Consider the following 17178-nt stretch of genomic DNA (forward strand, 5'->3'; position numbering starts at 1 on the left):
AAGCATGGTCAAATAATAATCATGAATAATTTTCAGTTGGCTTTTCATAGCCGATCATCAAGAGTTGAAAAACAACAGGTCTGGGACAGGTGGCGGTTCCATAACCGCAGGCAGAACAGCTGAAACTGGAATAGCAGCAAGGCCAGGCGGACTGGGGACAGCAAGGAGTCACCACGGGCGGCAGTCCCGACGCATGGTCCTAGGGCCCAGGTCCTCCGAGAGAAAGAAAGAGAGAAGGAGAAAATTAGAGAGAGCCAAGATTTTCAAAATTTCCATAAATGACAAGCATGGTCAAATAATAATCAGGAATAAATCTCAGTTGGCTTTTCATAGCCGATCATTAAGAGTTGAAAACAGCAGGTCTGGGACAGGTAGGGGTTCCATAACCGCAGGCAGAACAGGATAATCCTCTTCCTAGGATAATGTACATTTGCTGTAACATTTTGACAGCTCAGCAACACAATGGGAGGGATTAACTGAGCTAAACTTGGGTCATTAATAAATTATTGTCTCAATGCAGCCTTATAATGCTGTGAAAGGATCCAGGAACCCAAATGATTTGGGTGGATTCCATCTCCATATAAAATTAGCTTTGTTTCCTGAAGGTATCAAAATTGTCAATAAATGTTACAACCACAGATTTGCAATAGCGGGAGTGCTAAAAGTCTTAAAGTCTGCTGAAACGTTCAATGCCACTATTTAGGAAGGGCACAGGGCCAGATATTATGGGGTGTTTGTTGGTGTCAAGCAGAGACCCAATCAGTTCTTTAAAATCCATCTTCAAATCAAATCACATGTTATTTGTCACATGCGCGGAATACAACAGGTGTAGTAGACCTTACAGTGAAATGCTTACTTACAAGCCCTTAATCAAAAATGCTTTAAGAAGTTAAGAAAAACGTGTTAAGTAAAGAATAGATAAGTAAAACTTTTTTTTTTTAAAGTAACAAATAATTAAACAGCAGCAGTAAAATAACAATAGTGAGGATATATACAGGGGGTACCAGTACAGTCAATGTGCGGGGGCACCGATTAGTCGAGGTTATTGAGGTAATATGTACATGTAGGTAGAGTTAAAGTGACCATGCATAGATAATAAACAGAGAGTATCAGCAGCATAAAAGAGGGGTCTGGGTAGCCCTTTGATTAGCTGTTCAGGAGTCTTATGGCTTGGGGGTAGAAGCTGTTAAGAAGCCCTTTGGACCTAGATTTGGCGCTCCGGTACCACTTGCGGTGCGGTAGCAAAGAGAAAAGTCTATGACTAGGGTGGCTGGATAGGTCCAGACCTCCCACAGCAGGCAGTCCCCCGTCAGATCCAGAGAGAGGGAAAGGACCCGAACTCGACGACGAAGCCGCTGCTGGAGTCAGCACAGCCGTCGCAGACACAGGCAATCCCAGCGATGAAGGCGCAAGTAGATCAGGCACCAGTGCGGCAAAGCTATTCCTTATGTTAATCTGCTCCAAACCTCTCGCAGACACTCCAGTCCGCTTATCAGTATACCGCTGCCATCGGTTTCCGTGACTTGTGACATTGGACCAGCGCTGATTCTAACAATCCTCTTGCTGTTCTCCCTCTACTCCACTACAGGATGGAGGAGGAGAAGCAGATAGAGACGACTTCCTGGGCAGGCAAGTTCCAGGTAGCACAGGCCATTCAGATAGGGACAGATAACAAGGCGGGGAAACATCCATCAGGCCCGAGCGGCGTCCAGCCACAGGAGTTGAGAATGAGAAAGTTCCAGTTTTCCCCATAAGTTTGCGCAGAATTTAAATTTGCTTGATAAGGATAGCCACCTCATTCCTGTAATCCTCTGCAAACAAACAATTGCCGCATTGGAACTCCGGATGATCAATATTGTCCCGGACAAGACTCCAGGCAAAGCGGGCTCCATTGCAACCTAGCTAGCCAACTAGCTGGTAGCAGGTTTTGACAAAAACACTTACGAACAAAATAAAAATAAAATAAAACAGGCCGAAAAAAAACAGGTTGAGGCGCAGGAGGTATCCGAGTTTGTGACAGGGATGATCATGCTGTTTAATCAGCTTCTTGATATACCACACCTGTGAGGTGGATGGATTATCTTGACAAAGGAGAAATGCTCACTAACTGGGATGGAAACCAATGTGTGCACAACATTTGAGAGAAATAAGCTTTTTGTGCGTATGGAACATTTCTGGGATCAGCTCATGAAACATGGGACCAACACTACATGTTGCAGTTATATTTTTATTCAGTATAGTTGATGACCACTGCAGTATAACATGCTCATTCCCATTCTATAGACCACTTATACTTTGAAACTAATTTATTCATCACACTTTGCATTAAATGTTGCAGATAGTCACTTAAAAGAGAAAAAGCCTTTGAAATGAAAAGCTGAATGACTTAACAGTATTGTAGTTATGAAACAGTCGGCAAGTCACCGGCCAGCCGCAAGGCAAAGGCATTGTCCTGTTAAGAGGGCTTCTCGCTCCAGCGCACAGGAGTTCTCCGCCTTTGTGATCCTCTTTGAACACAATCTACCCAATTTGTCTGCTGCTTATTTATTGAGTCGGCATGTGTAAGGAAATTGGTTGGGAAGCTGGCAAAGCTCAGGCAACACAGGGATGGGCTTACATTTTCAAAAGATTATTCTCTAGGACTTTTAAAGGATTTGTCTTTTGGACATGGTTGGATATAAGGAATAGATGACTATCATACTTCATTATTACAGAAATGCTTCTTTGCTGACGCCGAGTTCTCAAGTCCCTGTACTGCTCAGCAGGGGGTTGTCCAGAGCAGTTTCCACGGTTACCGGATGGACGTCTGGGCCGTTGGACCTGACCGTGTCCCCGACATGTTTCCAGACAGGATGGAGGGGGTTAGAAGGAGTGTGGTGCACACTCCAGATGTGAGGGACAGTTAAGAGAATTCGGTTCCCTTTGGGTTTCTCCAGTTTCATCTAATGCACAGGTCCACTCACTGCCCCACCCTCGTGTATCCCAAGGTGCCTTTCCTCCTTGGGTCTTGTCCAACTGTCCTGTGAAAGTTTGTTTTCTCTTTACAAGTGGGAACCTCCATCGAAGTCACTCAGAACAGTCCCAATTTAAGTCATTTCAGTCCTCAGTTTATGAAATGACTCTAGGTGTTTTCATTTCATGAATGGTATTTCAAGTATGCAGTCTCAAGACTTATGGTAGTTTTTATGCAAACAGACAAAATACAGCCTACACACTGTACGGCTTTGTTTGCGAGGCTGTAATCCCACCATGATCATGAGCACTATTGGGGATTCTTTAAGGTTGGAAAAGCTAACGAACCAACCCTGTCACTGTCTTTATAGTATTTTGGGGGAACTAAAAATACATTTGTTTTGAAGGCATAAGCCTTGGTAGCGTGTCAACAAACTGCAATGGTAATTAGTGAATGTTCCAGTGTTGACAGACGATACTAGACTGCTACTATTCCAGATGTTTCTGTCTTTTTCTGAATGGTTCCTGTTGTGGCCATTTTAATCACAGAGGGCCGGGGGGGCAACTTTAAAGAACCAACTCTTTGTAAAGTATTACATGAAATACTGACGAGGAGAATACGGTATAATTGAGAATACGGTTATATTTAGCCCTAAAGTATTTGTGAATGTCAGTTGGGTGCCAATTACAGACAGTATTGGGGGGAAAAAAGCTTTCAGAAGATCGTTAGTCACACGGTCGATCTAGTATTCCCTAAAAAGTCCTAACCTTGACACTGATTACATATGGATCGAAGAGAGGGATGGGTACAAAGAGAGACAGCGCGGGTCAGAGACAAAAAGAGAGGACAGAGGCTGCTCTCTGTCATCTCAGTTGACCCTCTCTAAAGTAAACCGAGTGAAAGACAGATGTTGTTCTCCCATCTGGGTGTGCGCGCGTGTTCTTTCCCTTCCAGCACTCCCTGACTTTTACCAGGAGTTTAGGTTTCGGCCTAGGGGTCACAGCCTTCCCATTCCAAGCCCATGGAGAGGAGGCGGAGTGCAGAACCTGTCGCCAGGAATAAAAGGGGAGTCTGCTGAAGGGGTGCAGGCGCCGCGGCTCGCCGGCAGGACAGTGAGGTCTGTGGAGTCAGAACCATCAGTGCAGTTTGTGGCCAGCAGCGCGACAGGCCGGGTGTTACTGGCACCCTTTTAACAGCAGGATGGAACAGCACCAAATGCTCTTTAAAGAGCTCCAGTATCCCCCACTCGCTATTCACTTACAGCACCAGCAGTGCTTTCTCACCCTCTCCCCCCCTTCTGTTTGCATATATATGTGTGCTAATGTACGTGTGTGGGTCTTAAAGTATCACTGCAACAGTGTGTGTCTCATGGTTTGGATGGGTCCCTCAGGGCCACTACAATGAAACTAGATGCTCATATGGGTTTGGCAGGTGAAGAATAGAGAGAATGAGAGTGAGAGACAGCAAGAGTGCTAGAAAGGAAGTAGAGTGGATTGAACCATTATTTCCCCTCTCAGCAGGTGGGAGGGAATTAGAGGAAGTCCTTCTCCACGCTTAGACCCATCCTCTTCATCTTAACACTATGTTTCCTGTGGAGTCTATAAGCTCTTAAACAGAATAACAGACACTACGTTTCCTGTGGAGTCTATAAACTCCAACAGAATAATGGACAGAGCTATAGTATGAGGGCTGCACAACAGGAAAGAACACCAGGGCCTTGTAACCCCATAAAGGCCTTACATTTGGTGCAGAGGGTTGCCTGCATACCATAGACCACCCGTTGACAGTGCTTTGTGTGATCACATAAAAACAAAGAAATACACACACCATCAGCCACCTTACAAAGCGACAAAAGGGTCAACGTATTTATTAACAAGTTGCAGATGACAAAGTCTCGATTTCATATAATATATAAAAAGAAACAGAAACACTTGTGATTTCATCTGTAATGACCTTGCCAGTGATTGATTGTGTTAGGGTAAGGTGATGACTGATTTTGACCTCGCTCGTTGGATGATATGGTGAGGTTTCCTGTATGATGTTATTGTCGTCTCCAGTTCTAATAATGACATTCTGCCTACAGACCAGGCTGGTGTCAATTCCTGCCCAATCCAGGATGCACATAGATTTTTTTCATTAATAAAAAATAAATTATTTAACCTGTCTATATTTGATTTGGAATTGACTCCAACCCTGTAAACACAGCCTGTGTGGGCCTCGCCAGGGGTGTAGTGCATTGGTGAGCTGTTCTTAATACCCTAGCAGTGAAAGTCCTATGCAGGGTTCCATTTCTGAAAGATTGTTATCTAGGTTGGAGGGAAGGGATCAAAGTCTGCATTTACGCAGGCAGCCCAATTGTGATCTTTTTCCACAAATTGGTCTTTTGACCAATCAAATCTTTTCACAAGACAAATTAGTGGAACAAATATCAGAATTGGGCTGCCTGTGTAAAAGCAGGCTACTTTCCCCTAACTAATTTGAAGGGCCTGGATAGGTATTGTAACACCAATATGTTAGGCTAGGTTAAGATTCCTCCATATTGTTTTATTTTCCCATCGTGAACAGAAGTGAGAAAGTTTTGTTGAGGGAGCCCAGCAAGAGAGAGCAGTGACGCACGCCTCTCTGAAACTGGTTAGTGTTCATTACAGCACACAAAGGAAAACTATTTAAAACCTTCCGCAATAGAACACAAATTAGCATTTGGAATTTGAAGTCCAGTCAGTCTCAACGTTTTTGTATGTTTTCTTCTATTTCTCGCCAAATTAACACAACCCTAATAATACCTTACTAATGGACAGGAAGAGAAGTGGATACAGGTGTACAGTGAGTATGCACCTCCATGAAAACAATAAAGTCAAAAACATATACAGTGAGGGAAAAAAGTATTTGATCCCCTGCTGATTTTGTACGTTTGCCCACTGACAAAGAAATGATCAGTCTATAATTTTAATGGTAGGTTTATTTGAACAGTGAGAGACAGAATAACAACAAAAATATCCAGAAAAACGCATGTCAAAAATGTTATAAATTGATTTGCATTTTAATGAGGGAAATAAGTATTTGACCCCCTCTCAATCAGAAAGATTTCTGGCTCCCAGGTGTCTTTCATACAGGTAACGAGCTGAGATTAGGAGCACACTCTTAAAGGGAGTGCTCCTAATCTCAGTTTCTTACCTGTATAAAAGACACCTGTCCACAGAAGCAATCAATCAATCAGATTCCAAACTCTCCACCATGGCCAAGACCAAAGAGCTCTCCAAGGATGTCAGGGACAAGATTGTAGATCTACACAAGGCTGGAATGGGCTACAAGACCATTGCCAAGCAGCTTGGTGAGAAGGTGACAACAGTTGGTGCGATTATTCGCAAATGGAAGAAACACAAAACAACTGTCAAACTCCCTTGGCCTAGGGCTCCATGCAAGATCTCACCTCGTGGAGTTGCAATGATCATGAGAATGGTGAGGAATCTGCCCAGAACTAAACAGGAGGATCTTGTCAATGATCTCAAGGCAGCTGGGACCATAGTCACCAAGAAAACAATTGGTAACACACTACGCCGTGAAGGACTGAAATCCTGCAGCGCCCGCAAGGTCCCCCTGCTCAAGAAAGCTCATATACATACCCGTCTGAAGTTTGCCAATGAACATCTGAATGATTCAGAGGACAACTGGGTGAACGTGTTGTGGTCAGACGAGACCAAAGTGGAGTTCTTTGGCATCAACTCAACTTGCCGTGTTTGGAGGAGGAGGAATGCTGCCTATGACCCCAAGAAACCATCCCCACCGTCAAACATGGAGGTGGAAACATTATGCTTTGGGGGTGTTTTTCTGCTAAGGGGACAGGACAACTTCACCGCATCAAAGGGACGATGGACGGGGCCATGTACCGTCAAATCTTGGGTGAAAACCTCCTTCCCTCAGCCAGGGCATTGAAAATGGGTCGTGGATGGGTATTCCAGCATGACAATGACCCAAAACACACGGCCAAGGCAACAAAGGAGTGGCTCAAGAAAAAGCACATTAAGGTCCTGGAGTGGCCTAGCCAGTCTCCAGACCTTAATCCCATAGAAAATCTGTGGAGGGAGCTGAAGGTTCGAGTTGCCAAACGTCAGCCTCGAAATCTTAATGACTTGAAGATCTGCAAAGAGGAGTGGGACAAAATCCCTCCTGAGATGTGTGCAAACCTGGTGGCCAACTACAAGAAACATCTGACCTCTGTGATTGCCAACAAGGGTTTTGCCACCAAGTACTAAGTCATGTTTTGAAGAGGGGTCAAATACTTATTTCCCTCATTAAAATGCAAATCAATTTATAACATTTTTGACATGTGTTTTTCTGGATTTTTTTGTTGATATTCTGTCTCTCACTGTTCAAATAAACATACCATTAAAATTACAGACTGATCATTTCATTGTCAGTGGGCAAACGAACAAAATCAGCAGGGGATCAAATACTTTTTTCCCTCACTGTATATATATATATTTTTTTAAATTAAGCAACAGCCAAAATGTCATCCAAAAAGGTAGAAAGAACTAAAAACTCCCCATCACCATATAAAGCTGATTATGGCTTTCAGTTTAAGTGTAGTTGATGAGGGAAGCAGCGGGGGAGGCTGTAACCATAGCGTGGTGTCTCATCTTGTAATACTGAGCCACCGGAGCAACACTTAAATACTGATCCGTTAGCGCTTGAACTGTAACAACTAACCAAATGGGCCTTTCACTGAGAAACATTGGACCAGTAAGCTTTCACATTGTAATACCAATTTGGGTTTAATATCACAAACCAAACAGGATAAAACTGAAATATGGTTTAATATTGTAATACGACTTACTGCAATCTGACTGAAATATTGGAATACTTGGGTTTTTATTGAAATACTGGACAAGTGGCAAATTATTCTGAACACTTGAGTGTGAACAGGAACACTATTCCCAGACCAGTGGTTCTCTCTCTCTCTGTAATACTGGTCTGTTGGGGCGTCATCTTGTGATACTTTGTCATGTTCATTAGAGCACACAAAGGAAAACATTAAAAAAACATTTCATAATACAACACAAAAATCTGACTGAAATATTGGCCATAAATGATAATACTGACTTTGACTTGGGCTTATATTAAAGCCATACTGGAAATACTAGGGTCTCAGCCCAGGTTTGAGGGATATCCACTCAACAACTAATAACACAGTGAGTCATTGAGGAAGCACATCGTGGCGAACTGGAACAAGGAAAGGATAATGCACCAATTCTCAGCCTATTTATAAATAAATTAAACCTAAATAAAATAATCCAGGCCTCTTGTCTTTCTGGATATTAACATCTGTAATAATAATCTCAAAATGCAGGGCAGCCTCAAAAAGGCCTGCTGATATGGAAGCGATAAGGAGAGACAAAGGTTTAAAAAAAGGCCTTGTGTGGGTCTGAGGTGGGATATGTACTGTATGCCGATGCCCGGATGGAGGGAGGCTCGCCAATGCCCGGATGGAGGGTGGCTTGCCAATGCCCGGATGGAGGGAGGCTCGCCAATGCCCGGATGGGGGGTTGCTGCAGCTTGTTAAAAAGCATGGTAATAATCTTTGATATTTACATTGTTTTGTGAATACATTCAGGCAGTACAGGGAGAGGGCATCTGCTCCCCCCTTTGTAACGAGGTACGTATGTTTGGCACGGCTGTAACCATCTGTCCCTCTCTTCTGCAGATTGTCCGACTCTACAGCTGTCCGTCAGGCCTTCCATCCTCTGCCATCCATCATCATCCTCTTCCATATCACTTGTTCGTTCATGTGATTTTCAGGGGTATTGAAACGGTAAACGCGGTTGTCGGATCGTCCGTTGACTGTCCTGAAGACGTCCGATCCAGGCCTATGTTTCTCCTGACACAGGAGCCTCTGGGTCAGAAGGCACGTATGTGCGTCTCTCCACTGAGCTGTCTGTTTAAATCTTCTCTTCATAAAAACTTAGGCAGTATGCAGACCACCAGGGTCTGGGTTCCCCCACCCCCCCACCCATCCAGGTTAATTCCCAGAATCCTCTGTTCTGTGGTTCTTTTGGAAAAAGGCAAAGCTCTGGGACAGTTAGACTCAAATGCCGTTGGTCAGGTCCGTGATGACGTTGGCCTTCACCAGCTTGCGGAGGAACTCCTTCTCCTTGGATATGTTGTGTGTCCAGGACTGTGGAGATGAAGGGGAACAAGATGAGAAACAAGAAGATTGTCAAAGATCAGTGGGGGTCAGGGTCAAAGACAAGAACTGAGTCTCAACAACCTATGAAGGAAATGTTTTGTTTTCTAATCCTGACAACACTGCATGAAAACAAGGGATGAAAACAGCCTTCAACGCTCTACGTCAAACCATTTATACTTTCAACTGGTTTTAAGAGCATTGTCATATGTAGTAATGTCTGCATTGTTTTCTCTAGTTAATATGATGGAGTCAAAGTGAGTTTGATGCAATTAAAGCCTTTAAGGCTGGGAAACCTCCAGTGCTGGATGGCATACCATCCCTATATACTCAGAGGACCATTTATAGCATGTTTTAACCACTCCTATATAAACGGTAGATTATCAGACACGCAACACGGTGGTCTGATTTCATTATTACTGAAACAGGATCCAAGTGGTAAATATAAAGACCTAGTCCATTTAAAAAATTGGAGGCCTCTTACACTTCAGTGTTGTGATGCAAAAATTCTAGCTAAATGTTTGGCGCATAGAATTAAAAAGGTTTTGTCAGATATTATTCATCCTAATCAGACAGGTTTTTTACATGGACGATACATTGGAGATAATATAAGACTGGAAACAATAGAATACTATGAAATATCGGAGAAACCAGGTCTGGTTTTGAAAAGGCTTTTGATAAAGAACGAATGGAGTTTATACAAAGATGCCTGGAATATTTCAATTTTTGAGAATCTCTTATAAAATGGGTTAAAGTAGGTGTAAAATAGTAAATAATGTCTACATCTCATAACCTGTCAAGAGGAGTAAAACAAGGTTGCCACTATCGGCATATCTATTTATTATTGCCATCGAAATGTTAGCTGTTAAAATTAGATCCAACATATTAAGGGACTAGAAATCCAGGGCTTAAAAACAAAGGTGTCATTGTACACTGATGATTCAAGTTCTTTTAAAACCACAATTAGAATCCCTCCACAGCCTCATATAGGAGCTAGATACTTGTTCTAACCTCTCTGGATAACTGTACTATATTATGTATTGGATCACAAAATAATTCAACTTTTGGATTACTGTGTAGTTTACAAATAAAATGGCCTGACGGGGTTGTGGACATACTCGGTATACATATCCCGAAAGAAAGAAATTCTCACTCCAATACATTTTAATAGAAAGTTGGCAAAAATAGATACGATCTTGCTACCATGAAAAGGAAAATACCTGTCTATTTGTGGAAAAATCACCCTGATTAACTCTTTAGTCATATCACAGTTTACATATTTGCTTATGGTTTTGTCTACACCTAGCAACCTGCTTTTTAATTTTTTTAGCAAAAAATATTCAAATTTTATGGAATGGCAAGCCAGACAAAATAAAAAGGGCCTATTTATATAATGAATATGAATTCAGAGGGTAGAAATTATTAAATATTAAAGCATTAGACCTCTCACTAAAGGCATCAGTCACACAAAAGTTATACTTAAATCCAAAATGGTTCTCCAGTAAATTAGTAAGAATGTCTCAACCCATGTTCAAGAATGGCCATTTTCTCATTATTCAGATTACAACCACTCACTTTCGGTTATTTGAAAACGAAATAATCTCCAAAATATAATTATTTTTAAACAAGCCATAGAAAGTTGGTTGCACTTTCAGTTTAATCCACCTGAAAACACAAAACAAATATTGTGGTTGAACTCAAATAGACTAATTGATAAATACAATTTGTAAAAAAGTATTTTAGAAAAAAAAAACTAAAAAGTATAATTTTTGTAAATTATATCATAAATAGGACTGGTGGAGTTATGTCATTCAGACATATGGAAATGTCTGCTCTACCCAAATTTACAACCAACTAATTGCAGCATTACCACAAAAATGGAAGAGGCAAGTGGAAGGGGGAAAAAGTAAGGAACTTGTCTGTCTGCCCTACATTAACTTCTCTTGGGTAGGGGGCAGCATTCGGAATTTTGGATGAAAAGCATGCCCAAATTAAACTGCCAGCTACTCATCCCCAGAAGATAAGATATGCATATTATTAGTAGATTTGGATAGAAAACACCAGCTACTCATCCCCAGAAGATAAGATATGCATATTATTAGTAGATTTTGATAGAAAACACTCAGAATCATGTCTGTGAGTATAACAGAACTTATTTAGCAGGCAAAACCCCGAGAACAATCCATTCAGATTTTTTTTTTAATTTTTTTTTTTAGGTCACTCTTTTCAATGAGTTTATTGGGAAACCAGATTTCTAAGGGACCTTCTTGCAGTTCCTACCGCTTCCACTGGATGTCAACAGTCTTTAGAAATTGGTTGAGGTTATTCCTTTGTGTAATGAAGAAGTACAGCCATCTTGAAGGAGGGTCACTCGAAGTGTCCTGTTTGTTAGAAGCGCGTGACCAGAAAGCTAGCTACAGTTGGTTTTAATCCTGTATTGAACACAGATCATCCCGTCTTCAATTTTATCGATTATTTACGTAAAAAAATACCTAAAGTTGTATTACAAAAGTAGTTTGACATTTTTTGGCAAAGTTTACAGGTAAACTTTGAGATATTTTGTAGTCACGTTTCACAATTTGGAACCGGTGTTTTTCTGGATCAAACGCGCCAAATAAATGGACATTTTGGATATATATCAACGGAATTAATCGAACAAAAGGACTATTTGTGATGTTTATGGGACATATTGGAGTGCCAACAACAGAAGCTCGTTAAAGGTAAGGCATGAATTATATTTTTATTTCTGCGTTGTGTCGCGCCTGCAGGGTTGAAATATGCTTCTCTCTCTTTGTTTACAATGGTGCTATACTCAGATAATAGCATCGTTTGCTTTCGCCAAAAAGCCTATTTGAATTCTGACATGTTGGCTGGATTCACAACCAGTGTAGCTTTAATTTGGTATCTTTTATGTCTGATTTAATGAAAGTTAGATTTTTATAGTAATTTTTATAGTAATTAATTTGAATTTGGCGCTCTGCATTTCCTCTGGCTTTTTGCCAAGTGAGACAGTAGCGTCCCGCCTAAACTCAGATTTTTGGATATAAATATGAACTTTACCGAACAAAACATACATGTATTGTGTAACATGAAGTCCTATGAGTGTCATCTGATGATCATCAAAGGTTAGTGATTAATTTTATCTCTATTTCTGCTTTTTGTTACTCCTCTCTTTGGCTGGAAAAATGGCTGTCTTTTTCTGTTACTTGGCTCTAACCTAACATAGTCGTTTGGTGTGCTTTCGTCGTAAAACCTTTTTGAAATCGGACACTTTGGCTGGATTTACAACAAGTGTATCTCTAAAATGGTGTAAAATACTTGTATGTTTGAGGGATTTCTGTTGTTTTGAATTTGGCGCCCTGCAGTTTCACTGGCTGTTGACGAGGTGGGACGCTACCGTCCCACATACCCTAGTGAGGTTAAAGACCAAAAATGGTTAAAGAAAATTGGGACAAATAAAAATACACTGCTCAAAAAAATAAAGGGAACACTTAAACAACACAATGTAACTCCAAGTCAATCACACTTCTGTGAAATCAAACTGTCCACTTAGGAAGCAACACTGATTGACAATAAATTTCACATGCTGTTGTGCAAATGGAATAGACAAAAGGTGGAAATTATAGGCAATTAGCAAGACACCCCCAAAAAAGGAGTGATTCTGCAGGTGGTGACCACAGACAACTTCTCAGTTCCTATGCTTCCTGGCTGATGTTTTGGTCACTTTTGAATGCTGGCGGTGCTCTCACTCTAGTGGTAGCATGAGACGGAGTCTACAACCCACACAAGTGGCTCAGGTAGTGCAGTTCATCCAGGATGGCACATCAATGCGAGCTGTGGCAAAAAGGTTTGCTGTGTCTGTCAGCGTAGTGTCCAGAGCATGGAGGCGCTACCAGGAGACAGGCCAGTACATCAGGAGACGTGGAGGAGGCCGTAGGAGGGCAACAACCCAGCAGCAGGACCGCTACCTCCGCCTTTGTGCAAGGAGGTGCACTGCCAGAGCCCTGCAAAATGACCTCCAGCAGGCCACAAATGTGCATGTGTCTGCTCAAACGGTCAGAAACAGACTCCATGAGGGTGGTATGAGGGCCCGACGTCCACAGGTGGGGGTTGTGCTTACAGCCCAGCACCGTGCAGGACGTTTGGCATTTGCCAGAGAACACCAAGATTGGCAAATTCGCCACTGGCGCCCTGTGCTCTTCACAGATGAAAGCAGGTTCACACTGAGCACATGAGCACATGTGACAGACGTGACAGAGTCTGGAGACGCCGTGGAGAATGTTCTGCTGCCTGCAACATCCTCCAGCATGACCGGTTTGGCGGTGGGTCAGTCATGGTGTGGGGTGGCATTTCTTTGTGGGGCCGCACAGCCCTCCATGTGCTCGCCAGAGGTAACCTGACTGCCATTAGGTACCGAGATGAGATCCTCAGACCCCTTGTGAGACCATATGCTGACATATGCACATTTGTGGCCTGCTGGAGGTCATTTTGCAGGGCTCTGGCAGTGCACCTCCTTGCACAAAGGCGGAGGTAGCGGTCCTGCTGCTGGGTTGTTGCCCTCCTACGGCCTCCTCCACGTCTCCTGATGTACTGGCCTGTCTCCTGGTAGCGCCTCCATGCTCTGGACACTACGCTGACAGACACAGCAAACCTTTTTGCCACAGCTCGCATTGATGTGCCATCCTGGATGAACTGCACTACCTGAGCCACTTGTGTGGGTTGTAGACTCCGTCTCATGCTACCACTAGAGTGAGAGCACCGCCAGCATTCAAAAGTGACCAAAACACCAGCCAGGAAGCATAGGAACTGAGAAGTGGTCTGTGGTCACCACCTGCAGAATCACTCCTTTTTTGGGGGTGTCTTGCTAATTGCCTATAATTTCCACCTTTTGTCTATTCCATTTGCACAACAGCATGTGAAATTTATTGTCAATCAGTGTTGCTTCCTAAGTGGACAGTTTGATTTCACAGAAGTGTGATTGACTTGGAGTTACATTGTGTTGTTTAAGTGTTCCCTTTATTTTTTTGAGCAGTGTATACAGTAATCCCTCGTTTATCGCGGGGGTTACGTTCCGAAAATGACCCGCGATAAGTGAAATCCGCGAAATAGAAAACTTTTTTTTTTTTTTCAATTAGCAACTATTACATGTATACAAATACAGTGACTCACGTGTAGGCCGTTTCGTCGACATTATGGGTTTAGGAGATGTTCGAAATTACAAGATAATTTGGCCAACTTAATGTAAATTTGCCAAGCTGTTTTATGTACGTACACATAACTGCACGAGACGACAAAATGATAGCACAATTCGTAGCATGTTTTGATACAAGAAGCGGGAGTGAGTTTTTAGCGAATCAGAATGCAGAGCACAATGCACCAAAAAAAAAAAAAAAATGCATTATGAAAATCCGCGAAATAGCGAATCCGCGATAAGTGAACCGCGAAGTGGCGAGGGATCACTGTATACCAGTTTCATTTAAGGACCAAAAAATTTCAAAATAGTTGGGAATGGATGGTGTTAAGAGATAGATGGGAGGGGTTGAATGGAGCTGAAGGGTGGGACTAATAACAAGATAACAAATGTAAAACATACAGGGTCTATAAAATGTATATAGGTTAAGGAACTTTTGTGAAATAGCATAGTTACAAATAGAAATCAAACTGGATGGACATCAGAAATAGAGGAAGGACTAAAAACGAACAAAATATAACTATTGTAAAATAGATTGTCTGTAAAACGTATATAAGATGTATAAACTGAAGGTAGAAGCCTAAGTGTTATTGTTTACTCCAATCGGGGGAAGGGTGGTAGGGTTTGCGGGGAATAATAAAGGTATATTCCCCCCAAAAAAGTGTGTATGAATGAATGAATGAATGAATGAATGAATGGAGCGAGATATATATATATCCCAAAAATATATGGGGGATTGGAAATGATGCAGACAATTACATTGATGGAAGCATCAATCTATCCGCATTATTAAAGCTGATCCACCCCCCAATTAATTTTTTTTATTTTTAAAGTGAGTTTGTAGTGAGTGTGTGTGTCTGTTTGTTTGTTTGTGTGAGAGTGGAGCCACATTGGGTCAGTTTCCTTCCCCACTGTGCTCCGGGCCCGCAATCTGGTCGACAGTGTGTAACCAGAGTCCGGTATTCCTGTGGGAGGCTCTGGGGCCTGAGAGTGGGAGGACCTGGCTGGGTTGGGCCCCAGAGCTGCCCCAGAGCCCTGCCTGGGTCCTGGCTGTGGGGCCGAGCCTCTCCTGAGAGCCACTGGCCTGTCTGGATTGGCCTGGCCCTGACACTGTGACGGATCACACTCATACACAGAACCACACGGATCCCTGGCTAGGGTTTCACTGCTTTACTACAGGGAGCAGGGCCGGGAGTGCCATGTGAGCAGTAACACCAGGGTGTGTGTGTGTCTTCAGGCCTTGCGGTCTGGGATGACGAGCTAGGTCAGAGAGAGGATGACGCGTTAACAACCACCCTCTCTCTTTAACATGCTGGCATCTCCAGAACACATACGAATGGTGTGTACAAACATACTGAACAGTGTGGCATTCTAAATTCACTCCTGTTCGGTCTCTTCACACCAAGCTACAGAAAGTTGAAGCACCTGGATCCATCCTGAGTTTAAGCAGAGTAGCCCTGTTTTAGGAGGGGACTGGTTCAAGTCCGACAGTGAGTAAGGATACTACTGCATCTCAGCACCCCCTGAGAGGTGACCTCAGCATATTACCACCAGAGGAAGGACATGACATGAGGGAGCGGAAGTCTTTCAGTGTTCCAATGACGATAGACCTACTAGATGAGGTTTCCATTGATTACATGACAAGAGTTCACTGGGAGTTCAGACAAAGGTTAACATTCTGAGTTCATACGTCAGCTGCCCTCTGTGACACCTGACATAATAGAACACTGAGGCAGTCGGGAGTGGAGGATTAAAAAGCTCCATCTTGGGGTCATTTATTTGGTCCTAGTTGGAAGGGAGGAGGGGGATGAGAGAGCCAATCAAAAAATGCACAGAAAATGGAATCACACCCTCATTAGCCTAATAGGTCTAGGGGGGAGCCAATATAGTCTCTCTAATCTACACTTTCCTGAAAACAGTACGGTGGGTTTGTCTACTGAGAATGCACTTTCACCTTTCCAGTTCTTTGACACGGGTAGACAAGGAGAGGAAACACCACTCCATGACCCATTTCCAGTGGATTTGAACGCAACAAAAACAGGCACCTCTTTGATGGCGGACATCTTGACCGTCTCGTAGTAGTGCAAGGGCGCGTGGGGCGTGTTCATGTCGTAGCCGAAGCCAGCCACCGCCACCTCGTCACAGTTATGCAGGGCCATCGTTATGGCGACCGTACCCAGGGTTGGAATGTTCTGAAGAGGGAAAAGCACAAAAAGGTGGCCATGTCACTTCTTTATAGTGTGTCGTACAGCCAGCTGCCAAAATAAAGGAAAGTCTTAAGGAAATGAGGGATACAAAGTATATTAAAAACAGGTGCTTCCACACAGGTGTGGTTCTTCAGTTAATTAAGCAATTTACATCACGTCATGCTTAGGGTCACATGTAAAAACGCTCAGTTACCCATGATTTTTACTACCATTATTTGTGTGACTGTCCTTGTCTATCAGTGTTTTGTTACAAGTCCTGTGTTGTGGATCCCAGGAAGAGAGGAACCAAATGAACAAACAAGCCATGGCTAGAAGAGATCTCAGTTTTGAAAGAGGGGTCTCAAAGGAGCATGGAGGGGGGGGGGGGTGCAATTGCGGTGCCTCCGGAGGCATGTAGAGGCCAAATGCTGCACGGCCAATGCAGACGTCGGGATTGACCATGCAGCGCCTTTCAGTCACCAAACCTCAACCCAATTTGAACACGGGAAAATGGAAAATTCTGGAGCGGCACCTGAGACAGCATTTTCCAACAAAACACCAAATTATGGAATTTCTCAAGGAAGAAAAGTGTCACATCCCTTCAATAGAGTTCCAGACACTTGTAGAATCTATGCCAAGGCGCTTTGAAGGTGTTCTGGTGGCTTGT

General features: G+C 43.0%; 1 protein-coding gene across 10 annotated transcripts in view; it reads right to left on the reverse strand.

Moving 5' to 3' along the window:
* Positions 1-4787: 4787 nt before the first annotated feature.
* The window catches only part of LOC139560405 (CMP-N-acetylneuraminate-beta-1,4-galactoside alpha-2,3-sialyltransferase-like), a 97257-nt gene continuing 84866 nt past the window's right edge, over positions 4788-17178 (reverse strand). For 6 of the 10 annotated variants that reach the window (XM_071377134.1, XM_071377127.1, XM_071377132.1 and 3 more), the window contains 2 exons: positions 16280-16517; positions 4788-9125 (listed from right to left, as the gene is read on the reverse strand). In XM_071377134.1, the coding sequence (XP_071233235.1) occupies positions 8890-9125; positions 16280-16517 (474 nt within the window). In that variant the 3' untranslated portion in view covers positions 4788-8889. The remainder of the gene's footprint in view (positions 9126-16279; positions 16518-17178) is intronic. The other 4 variants (XM_071377135.1, XM_071377137.1, XM_071377136.1 and 1 more) reach the window with 2 other exon arrangements.

Source organism: Salvelinus alpinus, chromosome 30 (assembly GCF_045679555.1).
Source record: "Salvelinus alpinus chromosome 30, SLU_Salpinus.1, whole genome shotgun sequence".
Taxonomy (NCBI): Eukaryota; Metazoa; Chordata; class Actinopteri; order Salmoniformes; family Salmonidae; genus Salvelinus; species Salvelinus alpinus.